This window comes from Carica papaya, chromosome 7, assembly GCF_054855325.1.
Source record: "Carica papaya isolate Zhongbai chromosome 7, ASM5485532v1, whole genome shotgun sequence".
Lineage (NCBI taxonomy): Eukaryota > Viridiplantae > Streptophyta > Magnoliopsida > Brassicales > Caricaceae > Carica > Carica papaya.
In genome coordinates this window covers 4,732,399-4,749,335 of record NC_142315.1, presented here as the reverse complement: position 1 = coordinate 4,749,335, position 16,937 = coordinate 4,732,399, and the positions used below count along the sequence as shown (strand labels likewise).

General features: G+C 34.4%; 3 protein-coding genes across 7 annotated transcripts; 2 read left to right on the top strand and 1 right to left on the bottom strand.

Annotated features, from left to right (window-relative positions):
• Window positions 1-54: 54 nt before the first annotated feature.
• Window positions 55-3,360, top strand: LOC110821976 (10 kDa chaperonin, mitochondrial-like). 2 transcript variants are annotated; one of them, XM_022051966.2, is made up of 4 exons: window positions 55-389; window positions 1,488-1,627; window positions 3,043-3,097; window positions 3,191-3,360. In XM_022051966.2, exons 1-3 carry the CDS (start codon window positions 285-287, stop codon window positions 3,089-3,091), a joined length of 294 nt encoding a protein of 97 aa, XP_021907658.1. In that variant the 5' UTR covers window positions 55-284; the 3' UTR covers window positions 3,092-3,097; window positions 3,191-3,360. The 2 variants fall into 2 exon arrangements, with proteins under 2 accessions (XP_021907658.1, XP_021907657.1); XM_022051965.2 differs by having other exon boundaries at window positions 57-389; window positions 3,043-3,360.
• Window positions 3,361-6,145: 2,785 nt separating this feature from the next.
• On the top strand, window positions 6,146-14,632 carry LOC110821973 (O-fucosyltransferase family protein). 4 transcript variants are annotated; one of them, XM_088207076.1, is made up of 10 exons: window positions 6,146-6,591; window positions 8,123-8,189; window positions 8,297-8,393; window positions 8,522-8,592; window positions 8,979-9,067; window positions 10,484-10,604; window positions 11,343-11,486; window positions 12,108-12,442; window positions 12,556-12,796; window positions 12,963-14,632. In XM_088207076.1, the coding sequence occupies exons 1-10, from the start codon at window positions 6,500-6,502 to the stop codon at window positions 13,269-13,271; spliced, it is 1,566 nt and encodes a 521-aa protein (XP_088063202.1). In that variant the 5' UTR covers window positions 6,146-6,499; the 3' UTR covers window positions 13,272-14,632. The 4 variants fall into 4 exon arrangements, with proteins under 4 accessions (XP_088063202.1, XP_021907651.1, XP_088063201.1 ...); XM_022051959.2 differs by having other exon boundaries at window positions 8,100-8,189; XM_088207075.1 differs by lacking the exon at window positions 6,146-6,591 and adding an exon at window positions 6,598-7,496 and having other exon boundaries at window positions 8,100-8,189; window positions 8,979-9,050; window positions 10,488-10,604.
• Window positions 13,366-16,726, bottom strand: LOC110821974 (Xanthine/uracil permease family protein). Its single transcript, XM_022051962.2, has 13 exons — window positions 16,371-16,726; window positions 16,193-16,290; window positions 15,837-16,013; window positions 15,503-15,603; window positions 15,334-15,409; window positions 15,171-15,230; window positions 14,868-15,052; window positions 14,652-14,748; window positions 14,429-14,574; window positions 14,261-14,352; window positions 14,025-14,102; window positions 13,782-13,942; window positions 13,366-13,709 (listed from the first exon to the last, which is right to left on the bottom strand). Exons 1-13 carry the CDS (start codon window positions 16,462-16,464, stop codon window positions 13,497-13,499), a joined length of 1,578 nt encoding a protein of 525 aa, XP_021907654.1. The 5' UTR covers window positions 16,465-16,726; the 3' UTR covers window positions 13,366-13,496.
• Between the last annotated feature and the right edge of the window lie 211 nt (window positions 16,727-16,937).

The window sequence follows — 16,937 nt, the reverse complement described above, 5'->3', positions numbered from 1 at the left end:
CTAAAGATACCTTTAGATTTTTCTGTAGTAGCCTTAGAGTTTCTTCCAATTAAAAAGTTCGGGAACGAGGGGAAATCATTGTCCCTTATCCCTGGACTTCTATTTCTTCTCATCCAAGCGTACCCTTAAATTTTCCTAAAAACATAAGCGTGGGTTTTATTGTAATTCTGAACGGACATAAATCTTATTTAAACCCTAGTCTCCTGGGCTAGTCTCAACAGAAGAGCAGAACGTTCCAGCACTCTGATTGAGCTCTCAGTATCTTTCTGCGGATTGTTTTTGAAATGGCGAAGCGTTTGATTCCGTCCTTCAATCGCGTTTTGGTTCAGAAAATCCTCCCTCCTTCTAAAACAAACTCTGGAATTTTACTTCCCGAGAAAACCCCGCAGGTTTTTTTCTTTTCTTTTTTCTGTTCCTCTAGCTAATTCTATGATAACTTTTAGTTCTTGAGCATTCAACCTTCCAAATTGTGTATTTGTTGCTTACTTGTAAAAATGGCTGTTTTATTGAGTACTTTTTCTGTGAAGTTTATTTCTTTTTTTCGTTTTCAATTTTTTTATTCGACATTATTCATTGTGCGCCTGTTAGAACAGTTTAGTTCATGTAATCAGTTCCAGATTGGTTCTTGTCTGCTTAATCCCATGCATGATTATCAATGGAACTGAATGTAGTCTTTTTGGGTTGTCTTCTTTCTGGTAGCTCTCGATGAAATATTTATATCATCCACAGCGAGTAATCATATTTCTGGTTTTTGGCATGATTTTGATTTTGTTAAGTAATGTTAGAACTCATATTTCTTCTTGTTTCTGGTCATTTCTAATTTGTATTTACTCGGTAACAAGTCTGCAAATGTCTTAAAATGGTTCTGCACCTATATATATATACACATGTGTATACATTTACCTACATGTACATACATATATGTGCATACATGCGTATGTTCCATTCTGGGTAGGATAGTGTTGCCATTTCCTTTAGATGATGGATTTGTTTTACAAGTTCTAGTAATTTTTGTATATAAAAATTAATTTTTGTGTGTGGTTATCTGTCATTTCTTTGCTGTTGAGATTTCTTCCATCAATGCTTCCTCTAAAAATATCGAAATTAGAAATATAAATCAGATATATAAGCTTTTAGCCATCGTGCAAGAAATAGATGCATGATGCATTTATGTGAGGAAGACTGGTTGAGCTGTTTGAGCTTTTCTGAATCTGAATAATTAACTAAATCGACAGGTTACTATATTGAAGACCATACTTGAAATTTTATTAGATTCCTTGGACCTATGAGTAGGTTATTCATCCATGAGTTTGTTGTACTCTCTACACTCTTAAATCTTTTTGGAATTTCTCTTGAATTGGAGGGTTGATGAATTTCATTATAAGCCCAGAGCTTTATTTACATTATTTGTAATTTCTGGCTGCATGGAGTTCCATTTTTGTTGTTATTGGCCTTAATTGTCTTGTCATGAATGCTTCATGAATCAGCTGAACTCGGCAAAAGTAGTAGCTGTGGGCCCTGGGAGTCATGATAGAGATGGGAAGCTTATTCCTGTGACTGTAAAGGAAGGAGACACTGTTCTTTTACCAGAGTTTGGGGGCACTCAAGTGAAGCTTGGTGAGAAGGAGTAAGTCCTACTGCCTTGTTTGAAATGGCAGTGCAGTTTGATTCAAGTTTAACATAGCAATAACATACTTTTTGTTAAATTTTTATGACTGATGCTTTTCTTTCTGATTGGTGCTTCCTTGTCCTATAAAATGTCCCATGTTTTGTTGTCTAGGGAATAGTTCCTTCGCATTTCTCTGCAGCACTATGTCTTCTGTTAATTACAAGATGATATCAAAATGTTATTGTATTTTTTATTTTCCACAAGAACCCAGGTAGAAGACTGACTGCCTATTCTATTAACACAATGATCACCTTCTGTCGATGTTAATATTTTTAGCAGCCTTCCCTAACCCCTGAGAGCCATGGCATATTGGTGGCAAATCTTTCAGTTTTATGAGCACTGTACAGCCTGCTTTAACTGCTCAACAGGCTTTATCTACAAATTTTTGCTTTTCTTAAAAAAAAAATTTGTACAGTGATTTCTTAGGTATATAGATTTGATTTTGGATGTTCTAAGGTGTATGATATCTTTAATGTCTTCTTCTGGAACTTGCATTGGCTTAGCACAGACTTCTTAGGGGATTGTTCCTCCAGATTTGAGTATCAGTTCTCAGATAAGTTATAGAAATTCTTTTTTCTTTCCCTCTATTTCAACTCGTAGTGTTGATATTTGGTTTGCTTTTGGATGAATTCTAATTTAGGACTTCTTTGATAAATTCTGTTAGAAGGCAGAAAGGGAATAATGCACCTATTTTTGGTTTATCATGTTGATTTTCCAAAAGTGGTTTTCATCATTTTTCAAACCATCTTTTGCATGCTTTGCTAGTGTCTATTGAGGCAATCTTTATCATTTTTAAGGCTTTCTTTTGCCTGCTTGGCTTTTCCTATGAAAGACTGGGGCAGAAGGGGTGCTATGAAGGTTTTGGTTTATTCTTGTCTCTTCCAAGCTTCTGTCACTTGTTCCTTGTTAAATGGGCTGCACTTCAGTATAATAACTATGAATGGATAATCTATGGTTGGAGCAGCTTTTGTTTTTCTCTTTAACGATTGTTCTTGGCAATATAATCCAAACTGCTCTACCATACTCTAACATAGACAGCAAAAACCTCTTTCAAATGAAAAGAATAACCTACAAAGGAAGCATACATACTTGTTTTATGTAAGTTGTTCTGTTGTTATTTATAATCACATGCATTTGTTGGAAAGATATTATTAATCATGTGCTGTCTTGTTTGTTGCTTCTCCTTTGCTATGTTAGCAATATTCATATGCTTTGTTTCATGGGTGTCTAAGATTAATCTACTTTATATACAAGTTGAATTTCACTGCACATTAGCTGAGAAGACTAGGAAAGAGGAGGATTATTTTGTGGGTATCTAAAATTAATCCACTTTCTATGCTTATTGATGTGTATTCCTGTGTATATTATTTCAGGTATCATCTTTACAGGGATGAAGATATTTTAGGAACTCTTCACGACTAATACGTGGTATGTATTTGTTTCATTCAATCCGAGGAATTGAAAATGCTTTTTTGCTTTTGAATTTAGTAGGGTTTTATTATGACTGTGTTTCGGTTGTAGCATGCAATTTTAGAACTTCTGAGGTTCTAATATCTCCGAGGGAACAGTTTTCAGGCGCAGAATATGTTTAAGTTACCTTTCCATACTCTAGACAATGCTAAATGCTTTCCTTGTTTTAAGAGAGCCTGTGATTTCATATAATGATAATTCGCATTAGTGTTTATTTTGAATTTTTGTTTTTATTACGTGACTAATTAGATTGCATTTTTAATCTATCTACGATGTTCTACAAGAATGCATTTTTAAATATTATACATATATTTTTAATAATACAGGTATTATCGCACTTGCGTGTTATTTGTTTTAATTTTGAATATAAATAAATCAATTTTCAATCTCAAAACACTTAAAAAGAATCAAAATAATTGTACAAAAAGTAGGACATATTCTTTAGAATGTTCATCATTGATGAAAATGAAGTAACCATCTACTAAAATAAAGACAATTATAAATGGGGATACAAGACAACAAAACTTAGAATTTTGAAATATACCTAAAAATGGATTAAACATACTAAAAGTATAGAAATGAATAAGTCATAGATTAGAAATAATACAATTAAAAATTAGACTGCTCAGCCTAAATTTGAAGCAAGACAAAGAGTTATTATATATAGAAATGGGCTGATGCATACAAATACAAAAGGGAAGCACCTAAACAGAAAACCACATAATAAAAATGGCAATGACTTTTCAACTACAATTTTGGATAAAAACGCAAAATCAACACAAAACTAATATTTTTTTTTCTTTTTTGAAGAAAAAAGTTATTGGAGCAATAAAATTTAAGTACGGATTATCTGTAACTGAGTGACTTTGAGTCATTATATAAAAATAAAAAATTTATATAATCTCTACTATTCAAATATTCTTGTCAATATTATAAATTATCATAATAAATCACGACATAAATGTCAATAAGACCTAAAATTGTAATCACATTACTAACGCATATTCTAATACCATTGGTAATGCTTTAAACTTTTTTTATAATAATTCACATTCTGTAATGATTATCAACATTTCAAAAAATAATAATTATTATTATCCGAATAACTATCAATCGAGTATAAAATTATAAAATATATATAAAAGATAATATTTAGATGCTTGAAAGAAGCTGGACCAAAAAACAAAATTTTTTGTAAATAAAAAGAAAATTCTATAGAATTTATGATATTTTATTAGATACTACAACGATGTGTAACAAAGAAGAAAAAAATAAGAAATGGTTGAAAAATTTTAAATAATAGCTGAATGAATAAACTATATAACTAAGTTTAATGATATCAATAACTTATCATATATATATATATAAGTTATATAAAAGATAATATACACACCACTCTTAAGGAAGAGATAATATGACAGTTAAAAAGACATTCATATATCTGAAACAAAAAATGCAGAAGAATTACTGGGCAAATCTCCTTTGGCAGGGAACACACTGAGAAACAAATCTAATGGTATATCAGTGTCTTGAACACCAACCTGCCTAAGAAGATGTTGCCCTGTAATCTTCACCCGCATTGCCTCTTTGAACTCATCTGGGTATTGGCCAAAAAACCACACTTGATATTTATACTTTCCAAAAATCAAGCATATACCACAGGGACAAATTCTATATATTCCCTCCTCAACCCTTTTAATTTTTCTCTTTATAATAATCAAGCATGTGCATTTCTTGTATTACTTAAATCACTTCATATGCATAAAAATGAAAAAAAAAAATTAAAATTATATATCTTATAATATAAAAGTTGGACTTAAAAACTCTTATGTTTGTATATCATTTAATATAGTTTTTAATTTTTTTCTGAATATAAATATATCACCTTTCAATCTCAAGATACTTGTCAAAATATTATTAAGTACGATAAATAAGATTATTATCACTTTGTAAACCTGAATCAACCTATCACAACATTTTCTGACTTGTGTGGATTCAATTTTAAAAGAACAAAGTATTTTTCTTAACCCCAAACCTATCATATAATATATATATATATATATATATATAAGTTTCAATTTAGTTGGAATAGATTTGCTATCTCTAAGTATTTTCAATGATATTTTTCAAAAAAAAAAATTCTGAAAAACAAAAATTAGACGTACTACACTTTTATTTGTTTGTTGTACTATCATAACGTTCATCATGTACATGCACAATTTGGATAGGAATAAAATCACAATGGAAGATTGTAATAAAAGCAGGTAGGGAGATTACAATGTCGACATTGAATGGTTAATATCTTTTCCAACTTGGTATTTGTATCGTTGTATGTGCGTGTGTGTGTGTGTGCGTGTGTGTATATGTATATGTATAAATAGCAAAAGGGAAGAGAATCAAGTCAAAGTTGTGGTTAATTTTCCATATGATTGATTGACAATAAAATGAAAAAGGAAAGTGAAAACAGGCTGTCAAGAGATTCCGAAAAACTGAAGATCCCATGGCATGTTCTCTTCTATACTCAGTTTTAGTTTCCTTTCATGGCTACCAAGAGCTGTTAAAATGATTTGGAGCAGAGGCCAAACTAATGAAATGCAGATGTTATAAAAGAACAAAAAAAAAAAAAAGAGGAAAGGAAATAAAAACAAGTACAGAAATGGACCTCAAAGTTTATTCCTTATGCGCTGAAATTCGTAATATATATATATATATAATGTCATATTATATATACTTTATATATATATATTTTTTGTTAAATAATGAAAATTAAAAAAAAAATGCAAGAAAAATTTAAGAAGCTTTAACAAAATTGAAAGAACAAAGAAAAACAGAGATTAAAAACATTTAGTGCAGATCAGATAACTATCTAATTAGAAAATTAATAATTCAAGAAAGCAAATACATTTCATGTTCATTAAATAGCTACTAACATCATTAGTTGATTTATCAGATATATGATTATTTTTAGTTGGGTAAACTTCTTTAAAATGTCACCTAACATTTGTTCTTAAATTAAGCAAAAACAAGAGTGTAAATAAGAATAAATGAAAACACCCATTAAATTCTCTGCATTTATTAATTTCTCCACAAGAACAATACTCATCACAACCCTCAAAAACTAGGACATGTCATGGCTGATGGATTCTGATACACTCTATACAATTTCTTCTTCTCCATCACGACAAGGGACTTTGGGGAAGTTAAGACGAGAAAGGCAAGCGATCAACCGGTCCATATCAGGAACCGCCATATCTCAATTTCAACCAACAACCTTGCGCATGCCGATATTTTTTTTTTTACGTACCCTTTTCCTGCTCCTCCTTTCTGTTTTCAAAAGGCTTGGATTGAGCAACAAGGGAAATGCGTAGCAGAAAACGAAGAGTGTTTTTGTTGTGTTTGGTAGCCAGTAGCTGTTGCAGGAGTCATCGTTGCCATTATTCTTGTTTTCCAAGGTTAGTTCGTGAAAGTTCTTGTTTACTTTCAAATATGCCTTGCATTTCACTCCTCTCATGTGAAAAAGAAAAAAAAAAATGAATACCACTGTGACCTACTCCTTATCTTCACTCTGAATTCATATACTACTAGATGTTTATTGTTTTAATTTTGTTATTTTACTTTTAATATCACATTATCAAACTTGAATTTGCCTCATCTAATCAAATTTGTTGGTGGGTGAGTATCTGTTAGATAGATGGATATACGTTATATTTACACAACGCGACAGAGAAAGAGAAAGAGAAACGGCTTCTAGTGTTCCTACTAATTGTCGCCTGAAAAATGATGAATTTAGGCTAATGCAGGCTTTGTTGATCTCCTCTAAGTTGTCCTTTACTGAATTATTTCCATCTTTATGGCAACAATTGCTCAAAATTTGTTATTGATGTCGAAATGAGGGATAGGGATAGTGTTAGTGTTGTTTGTCAAGAGTGTGCCATATGAAGCTTATTTGGGAGGAGAGAATGCTATAATGGGGAAACAAGGGCCCCAAAGATGTCCACATACCATTTCTCAGGACGAGGACTTATCATTTTGGAAGAAGGATTGTCAAATTAGATGTTTGGATACTTTATCGAGCAGTGATCCTTTTATTGGGAGGCGAATTTCAGGAGGTGATCATAAGTGGAATTCCAAAGCTGTATTGCTTCAAGGGTTGAAAAATGATCATGGGAAATTCAGTTCTTACAAGGGAGTTCATGTTGAGAAAAGGCATACATGGCTTCAAAAGAATTTGAGGGCAATTGCTGTTATGCTTTCGGTCATATGTTTCATTTTCTTGCTTGATTCTCTTATGATGTCAATGTTTGATTTGGTGAATCTTCAGAGTAATTCAAGTTTAAATAGCTCAATTTGGGCCAAGGTATGAATTTGAGACTTGTATTAAAGAGAATTTGAATTCCATTTCTGAGTTTCTCTCACTGTTAGGATAGGTATATGATTATGTTGTGAGTCAATGAATGAATTGAACAATACTGCTTTGGAAGCTGCTTAGAGCTCTATTGCAACTATTTAATTAAAGCAATTATGTGGTTCACAAAAGACTATGTGAGAGCAGCTCTCTCCATTTAATGGGTACTAACCAAATGATCTGCAAACCAGCTAACTTATTCACTGAGTGGGGGATGCTTCGATTCATGCATTATCATTATTTTTTCTTCTTGTCCTAAAGTCTCTAGCAACTACTATTGTTGTTTTGTATCAGTGTCGTTATATGCACAATATTTCTTCTTCGTTGTTAGGAAAGGTTAAGATATATCTTGAATATGAAAGACTTGGACATGTGTATGAGCCTCCACGGGCACCTTGCTTTACGTTTTCACTTTCAATTTTGATCAGCCGTTTAAGTGGGTCACTGAAGCTTTATTCTGCCAAGGAATTAAAAAGTTGCAAAGTATAAATATAACACTCTAATGCATTATCGATGCTTAAATTATTTTCGTATCTCATTGGATGCATGCTGAAGGATGGAGTTTCCTACATTAGCAGCAAGGAAAAGCTGCCAGTACAAATGTATGGCCGGCTTCTCAGTTTGGCTTCCAATTCACTTGCAGAGGTTTGCTTTATCAAGTTTTAAATTCTACGTGCATGTTTAGCTAAAGCATGTACTATTAGACAATTCTATCTCCTCTTTAAAATTGTAACACTTACACTATGCTTCAGAATGAGTTGAAACACAAGAAATCAAGTTTTTGGGAGGAACCGTATTCAAATACATCTTTGTGGAAACCTTGTGCCGACAGGAAAACCAGAAGTGTAGGTAATTGGTATTTTCTTTACTACAATTTCTGGTACTATCAAATGAATGAAGGGAGCATCATGGTATTTTCTGAACAAACTGAAGGATTGCTGAGAAATTTAATTCTTTCACTTTTGCTGCTGAGACAGGGAAGCCTGACAAAAGTAATGGTTATATAATGGTCAGTGCTAACGGTGGTCTCAATCAACAACGTGTTGCTGTAAGTATCAAGATCTTTTAGTGAGCTTTCCACGTAACTTTTAGCGTGCAGGTGATGATTCTTGCAAAAACTACATTCTCTTCTTTTTTCTTGGTAACTGAGCTCAACATTGATCCCCATATACATTGTAGTAGTCTGATTTCAAGCATCTCATCAATCCAGGTGGCCATTTTTAAAAAATTTATTGTAACTTGATCTGGATACCTTCACGATTATTGGAACTTATGGTTCTGAAGCAGGCATTATCCCATTTGATTGTTTTTTTAAAAAAATTTTAAAGTAGTGTAGTTGTTTGATCTTTTCAGATGAGCATCTTGGCCTACTTTCCTATTTCATTGCTATTTTGGTTGCGACTAAATTCTTAAGTCAGATGTGTTTGCCTGCAGGTTTGTAATGCTGTTGCTGTGGCATCCTTACTTAACGCAACTCTAGTTCTTCCAAGATTTCTTTACAGCAATGTATGGAAGGATCCTAGGTCTGAGATCACATCAGAAATTATATTCTGAAATTCATTTCTTCTTTCGTTTGCTTCTCAATTATTTTTGTTCCTTCCTGAAAAATGTTTCATTTCCGCCTGCATTCTGTGGATAATACTGTATTAGTTGCTTTAATTTATCAAGCACAGAAAATCATTCTGTCAGCTTTTTTCCTGTTTAGAACCTGACTTCCTTCAACGCATATCTCTTGCTTTGTGCATCCTTCTCCTATACTTAAAGGTTTGCAATTTTTTCAAAGAAAATGCAAAATTGTCATAGTTATTCATTAACACCAGTCAACTTATTTTGGCCTGCTAGTTTGATACTTATAACCAACATGAACTCTAGGAAATTAAATAGTACTGCATACTTGTTCAGTTGAAAGGTTAAATGCAATTCCACATGTCACTCAGTTCAGGATGCTAGGCAGTTTATCAATCCATCTTATGTCCTGTTTTGACGTCTTAAGCTTTTCAAGTTACGACCAACTTTTATCAATTGATTATGAAAGCTGTGGCATGTTTAGCTCAGTTCTTATTCATTTCCTAACTAATTTGTAGTTCTAAATTTTTTTTGTTAGTCTTGATATGGATAATTACGACATAATTTCTTATCACTGAGTTATCTCTACTTCAAAGGAATTCAAGATGGAGTTGAATATGAAAAGGAGAACTAGAAATTGATTTGGAATGGAATGAATATTGAACCATGGGACCTTGGGCTGAAAAAATGAACTGTTTTTGTGGATTTCATTTTGATATCCATACTTGGTTCTATGGTGAGAGGATAGAAATTCAATTCCAAGAGAATCAATCTTTGAAATATTCACTGGAGTTGAATTTTCATCATTTTGGACTTCAGTTTTAACTTTATCGTAGTTGATGTACATAGAGATTTTCAAATTAATTTCCAAAAAATTGTTTATTTTTCCAGAGATTATAATGTTTTTGTAATGTAAGAAATCAAAGAGAAGGGACAATTATTTACTCTTCTGTGTATTAACTACCATTTAAATGCAATGTAGCTTGAAAAGAAAGGGGTTTGCAAACCAAATAATAGTTGCTTGTTTGTCTAAAACAGAGGGGTTAAATCATGATCATTGATATCTTCTGAGATTTCTGATTTTATGTTTGCTGAATATAGCACCAATTGTTTGTCATCTTGTAGTTCTATTACTTCCCCGTTTTTTCTTTTTTCTAATATGTCTATCCACCTTCTCCTATCTAAAAAGCCCATATTTACTGAATTATTATGGATCTGCAAAATCCTCTCCCCGCTCTCTCTCTCCCTCCTCTCTCTCTCTCTCTCTCTCTCTCTCTCTCTCTCTCTCTCTATATATATATATATATATATATATATATATATACATGCACCTATATAAATCTCTTTTAATTTTCTGCAATGAAAAAATGCAGCCAGTTTGGTGATATCTACCAAGAGGAGTATTTTGTGAATTATTTGAAGGATGACGTAGATATTGTAAAAGAGCTTCCTGCTCATCTGAAATCATTAGATATTGAAGCAATTGGTAGTCAGGTATGTCATACGTGATACCCCAAATTCCCACCATGCTTCAGATTAATTAAAAAGGTTTTTGGGATTATTTGTTACTTATAAGCAGTTTTAAGCACATAACCTTTTAGCAACACAAAAGAAAGTGTTTACCAAAAGAAGCTTTAAACAGATCACTTTAGTTCTAACTTCTTTTAATCTAACAGGTTTACTTAACTATTCTCTTAATTCCAGAATACAATGTTGTGAACTTTATCAAACAAGAAATTCAAACTATTTATAATTCTTTTTTATCTGGGATAAATTTTTCAGCCTTGTTTTCAGAAGCATCATACACGCACATAAAAGTTGATATTAAAATTTTTGTTCTTAAAATTAGTAATATATGTAATGTGAGGAAGAAAATGTTTGCAAATATATGCAATTGTTATTAATTTAGGTTGGAAAATTATTAAATAATTAGAATATAAGGAAAGACTGATATGTTCTTTTTGGTTATTTTAACAGCACCGAGTACTCAGTAAGCATCTTTTTATCAATCAGAATAATTGTTTATTTTTTATAATCAATTTTTTATCCAAACATGTAACTGCTTTTTGTCCAATAAGAATTTACCTAATTTAAGTAACTTGAAGCACACTACTGTTCTAAACATATTTTTTTCATCATTTCCGAACATTTTTTAGAATCGTTTTGCATACTGATGTACTGCACCTCTTAATATCCTCATACAGAATTTTCTAATTTTCAAACTGGATACAGTTAACTGATGCAGACCTTGTGAAGGAGGCAAAACCCATTGATTACATAAGGAATGTACTCTCTCTTCTAAAACGGAATGGTGTTCTTCACTTCCTTGGATTCGGAAATCGTCTTGGCTTTGATCCGTTGCCTAACAACATTCAGGTAAAAGATTTTTTGCAGGATAATTATTCGTGAAACTGGAGCATAGTATAAAAGGAATCTCCTCATACCCAAAGTTTTTGTGTGGTAGAGGAAAGAGAGACTTTAAAATCTTCCAGGATAGTCATCTTTCTACTTGACCATGTTAGTCAAATGCAATAACTTTAAGCAAGCAAATTTATTGTAGGAATTGCCAGGTTTCCATGAGGGTAGCACCTTCGTTCATGCTTGGAGTGATTACTAAGAGATGAAACAATAGATTTTTAGTAATTTTGTGTTTCCTTGGATTTCATATTTTCATTAGAGCTTTTTTGTTTTTCCCCTTTCAAATGTGCTATGTTACTGTAAGCCCGGAAAGTACCTCTGTGATGGGAGAAGTGGACTCTGTAGGAGCAAAGACCTTGAGGATAAGTTGATATCCAATCATTGCAGCCCATGTAAGGATGGTTCTCTAGGAGGTATTTAAGAATTGCTGAACAAACCAAATATCTTCTAGATGGCATCCAACCATCAAAAGAATAGAGCAGAAAATGATCTTCCTGCAACTGTATTCATCTCTGTGTCATGGTATTTTTATCTGTAATGCCTTTGCTTCAGACTGACACTTTCTTGAATTTGTTGCAGACACTAAGGTGCAAGTGTAACTTCCACGCCTTGAAGTTTGTGCCAAATATTCAACAAGTTGCTTCATTGTTGATGAAAAGGATTAGGAAATATGATTATTCACAGAGTAAGCTGGACAAACAGCTGGTTGGAAACTTCTTGTCCAACAGCTCATCTAACACGCATGATGCTCCAGAAAGAAAATCCAGATACCTCGCTTTACACTTGAGGTTTGAAGTAGACATGGTAGCCTATTCCCAATGTGATTTTGGAGGCGGAGAAAATGAGAGAGAGGAACTCCAGGCGTACAGGGAGAGACACTTCCCTCTGCTGCTGGAACGCTTGAAGAATGCAAAGTATGTGCCCTTAGAATTAGCATTAGATTCTAAATTTTACATGCCTCAATCGTTGGTTTTATGAATAGATTTATTAAACTTTGCTATTCTATTTCCTTTTCTACTGTTTGCAGGCCTGTTGCTCCATCAGAGTTGAGAAAGCTTGGAAGGTGTCCACTAACACCAGAAGAAGCAGCCCTTGTCCTTGCTGGTCTTGGTTTCAAGCGTAGGACCTACATTTACCTAGCTGGATCTCACATATATGGAGGAAAATCTCGGATGGATCCTCTCACCAATCTCTACCCTAATTTGGTCACGAAGGAAACACTACTCGCAACCAGTGAACTTGCACCTTTTGCTAATTTTTCTTCCAAGGTAAATAAATCAGTACCAATCAATCAAATAAATCGGTATTAATCAATCAAGTATAGCAAAGATGTAATAAATTTCTCCCAAACATGAAAATTTCTTCATGGAGTCCTGTCTCAACAGCATCTGAGTTTATGATGAATGACTTGGTTGAAATTTGCTCGGGATGCAGCTGGCAGCATTGGACTTTATTGCGTGTGCAGCTTCTGATGTGTTTGCCATGACAGACTCAGGGAGCCAACTGTCATCCTTGGTATCCGGATTCCGAACATATTTTGGTGGTGGCCATGCCCCTACCTTACGGCCAAACAAGAGGAGGCTAGCTGCAATTTTGTCGGAAAATAGCACAATACAGTGGAATACTTTTGCAGACAGAGTTAGAAAAATGATAGAGGAAGGTCAACGAGCCCGTGTGAGAGGTTACGGCAGAAGCATTTATCGACAGCCAAGGAGTCCAGAATGCATGTGCAGAGATGGTTAGGAAGTCCTCTCAAAGGGACCTTTTCCCTCGTAAATTTTTCTTCTTTCCGGTTTCCCATTTGATTCCTTCAATTTATAATAGGGAAAGCAACAAGTAAATCAATAAAATATTGGATTAAACCCCACTAATGAGAGTCAAATTTACACATAAGCTATGAAAAAGGTAGAGAAATTTTATGATTTCTCTGCAAGGCAAAACAAAACTAGCACAGGATTTTTGGTCAAGTCAAGAAGGTGGAAAGAAACGGTTGAGGTTGAAAGGGAGGGTGTAGAATTCTTCATTCCTGCTGTCTCCTTTGAATGTCCGGAATTTAACCCACCATGGCATCCCTCTATCTCTGGCGCTGTCCTTGTAGTCAAGAGTGTTGTCGAGCAGCACCCCCACAATCAACGCAACAGTTGGCGATGAAAAGAAGATTGTATTTAGGAAATCATTGAACTGCATCCAATAACACCACCGATAAGCCAAAGACTGAAATCACAGAAGGGAGTATTTAGAGTATAAACTCACCCATCCAGCCTTGGTATGAGAAGGACCATGAAGAGCCCTGGCCGTGTATTCCCTGAAGTACTCTGGAACAGACAAACCTAAGAAGAGGGATACTCCCACGATGAAAAGATTTCTCATCGAGTTCATGTTTGTGAATTGCAAAAACGACAGCCCGACAGAAGCTGAAATTAAAGTTAGAATGGAGCATGTAAGAACACAACCAATTGAGGAATAGAAAACAAACAAATATGAAATTCCACTCACCTACAAGACCAAACAAAACACAATACACAGCAGCGAAAATGGTAAATGGTATTGATGCAAACAATGCTCCAAATTTTCCTAGGGAAGAAGAAACCAAAGAAGAAAGTTACACAAGAGACGTGTATATGAAAGAAGTTTGTGTATCTCCAAATTTTCCTAGGGAAGAAGAAACCAAAGAAGAAAGTTACACAAGAGACGTGTATATGAAAGAAGTTTGTGTATATAAAGCCACTCACCTAACATGGAGAAAAATATCATAAAACCAGCTGATATTTGAATCACCCTGCGGCTTCCAACTCGGGTGCTTCCCAGCAACCCCACATTTTCTCTGTTATTTTCTTGGCAGTTAGTTAATGTTGTATGAAAATGAGGAATGAGAGAAAACAGAGAGAAAATTAGTTTACATAGAGACTGTTGAGCCACTTAACGTCCCAAATAATCCACTGAGTAAGATGCCGATGCCTTGCCAGCCAATTCCACGACTAAGAACATGAGCCGGAGGAGGTGTAGCGCTTGCTAGGCGTGATGCAGCCTTGTAAGCTCCAGTTGACTAAGCAACACAAAGCCAGTTATCAATCAACAAAGAATAATATTTCATTTTCTATCTAGTTCTTTACTAGTGAGTACCTCAATCAATGAGACTAGAACAGCAGCCATCATTCCAAAAGCATGACCAGCATCAAAAGTAGGAGCACCCCATTGAAGGGGGTAAGGAATCTTTATCCTGATATTATTAACATAACTCAGCCAATGAAGCAACAGCATGTATATGTGTATATATCCAGAAATAGACACATTGAACTAAAGATTGAACGAATGAAAAATTGAAGTTTTGGGACTAACCATGGAGCAGAAGATATGAGGTTTGCCTTATCGGTTCGGCAGTTTATCTGGGTTAGTTCTGGATGATGTTTGTATGCACCACTGGCTGTCAACAGGTGAGCATAAGCCCATATCACCGTAACACATATAAGAAGAGCAAACCTCTCCAGTACTGGCAATTGTCTGAAATGAAAATTCTTCAAGTACTGTGCAGAACAAATTAACATTATATAAATTAGAAAAACTGATTGTGGCATTGCTTGAAACTTGACCAACAAAAATCTAGTGCATAACAAGTTTTCCTGCTAGTGAACTTTGTCTCACCTGAGAGAAGGCAACAAATAAGATCAACATGGGAATGCCAATTTCCACACAACGTCCAACCTGATTGAAGCAAAGATAAATCTATGAACAAAAGGCCTTCTAAATTGGGTACTATGAATCTAATATTATAAATTGGCCAAAGATAAATCAGTTTTTATTATACCACAGGGAAGCCTCTATCAAAAAGACCAAAACCCACTAGTGCTATAACTGGAACCATTCCAAGTGGGCTGAAGAACCTGAAAAGGTTTAATATCACCAAAGTAAATCAAATGGGTTATGCTAAAATCCAGTGTCCTTGACTAATTCCAGTTAGAATGAAAAGTAAATACCTGGAACAGATTGCCCACATTTGACTATAGCCCAGAATAATTTGAATGCTTGATGCTACTATTAGTGCACCCTGGACTGCTCTCATGGTACTAAGAAATCTCTGTATAATCATCATACAAAATGGTTGCTTTTTAGCTAATGCCAAAAGTAACAGCATACAGCCACATTAACACAAATGCATAAATGGCCTTGAGATTTCTAACTAGTCCACACAAAATTTCTAAATCAATGAACAGAACTTGGACAAATGTGGGTCACTCAAAATTTGCTAAAAAGACTGTTACTTTATGGAGTGGAATCCAACTGCAATAGATTAAAAAACAATATACTAACCACATGGCCGTCCTCGATACTCGTCAAGGATGAATCGTGAATGATTGATATGATGGGGACCATGAACGCATACGACCCTCCAATCACGGTTGGTAGTCTAGTCCCAAACAGAGTTTGTAGAAGCGTATTAATGCCTTCAACGAATAGTAGAGTCTGTACCACTCTCACTTTATCACCCTGAAACATCAAATTTAACCCAGAAAAAAAAATCACACGAAGTTGGATACGTCAAAATGTTCAGTTTATTCCGTAACTGGGTAGGGTGTTTAGAGTGAGAAAATAAGAAAGAAAAAGAAAAAGGAAAGAGAAAGATACTTATTCAGAGAAAACGAACAAAAAGGAAGTTGATCACTCACATCATCACCTCCCATCAAAGGAACAAGAAAAGAAGGAATCATGACTGCCGTTCCTAAGGCCAAAATATAATGTTGAAAACCTAAAGCGATTGCTTCCCCTGTATTTCAGAAAATTGAAGAATGAAGTTAGTAGAAAACACAGGAAGGAACGAAGGAAATATCGAGTTTAAGAGCATACCCCAAGATGGATTTGAGTCAATACAATACTCCAAGCCTTGAAGCTGGTCCATGGGCGGATGGCTTATCTCCTCTGGTTTTGGCGCTGCTGCCATGGCTTCTTCCTTTTCCTCTAAAACCCAACTGGGTATCTACCAGACTGAGTAGTAGATGCAAACCAAAAGGATGGAATTTGATAGCATCAATGAAAAAAGATAAGAGGGAAAAAAAGAAAACAGCGACAGGAGAAAAAGAGAAGAGGCTAAGGAAGCAAAAGAGAGAAATTAAAAAAAAAAAAGGAGGGTGGGGAGGGGAGGAGGGGTTTTCAGAGGGGAGAATGGGGAAGAGAGAAGAAAATGGTGGGTTGCCGCCCACTCTGCTTTGTAGGAGAGTTTTTATGTGCTTTTTAGTATTTGCAAAAAGTTCCGTTAACTTTTATCATATTTCCCAAATTGCCCCTTAAGGAAACGCCAAACCCAATGTTACCGTTACCTAATAAATTTTACAGCTCTAATATTTGGAACTGTAATGATGATGATAGCCAAAGCATAATTATACAATAATATTTGAAAATAAAAAATACCCATGA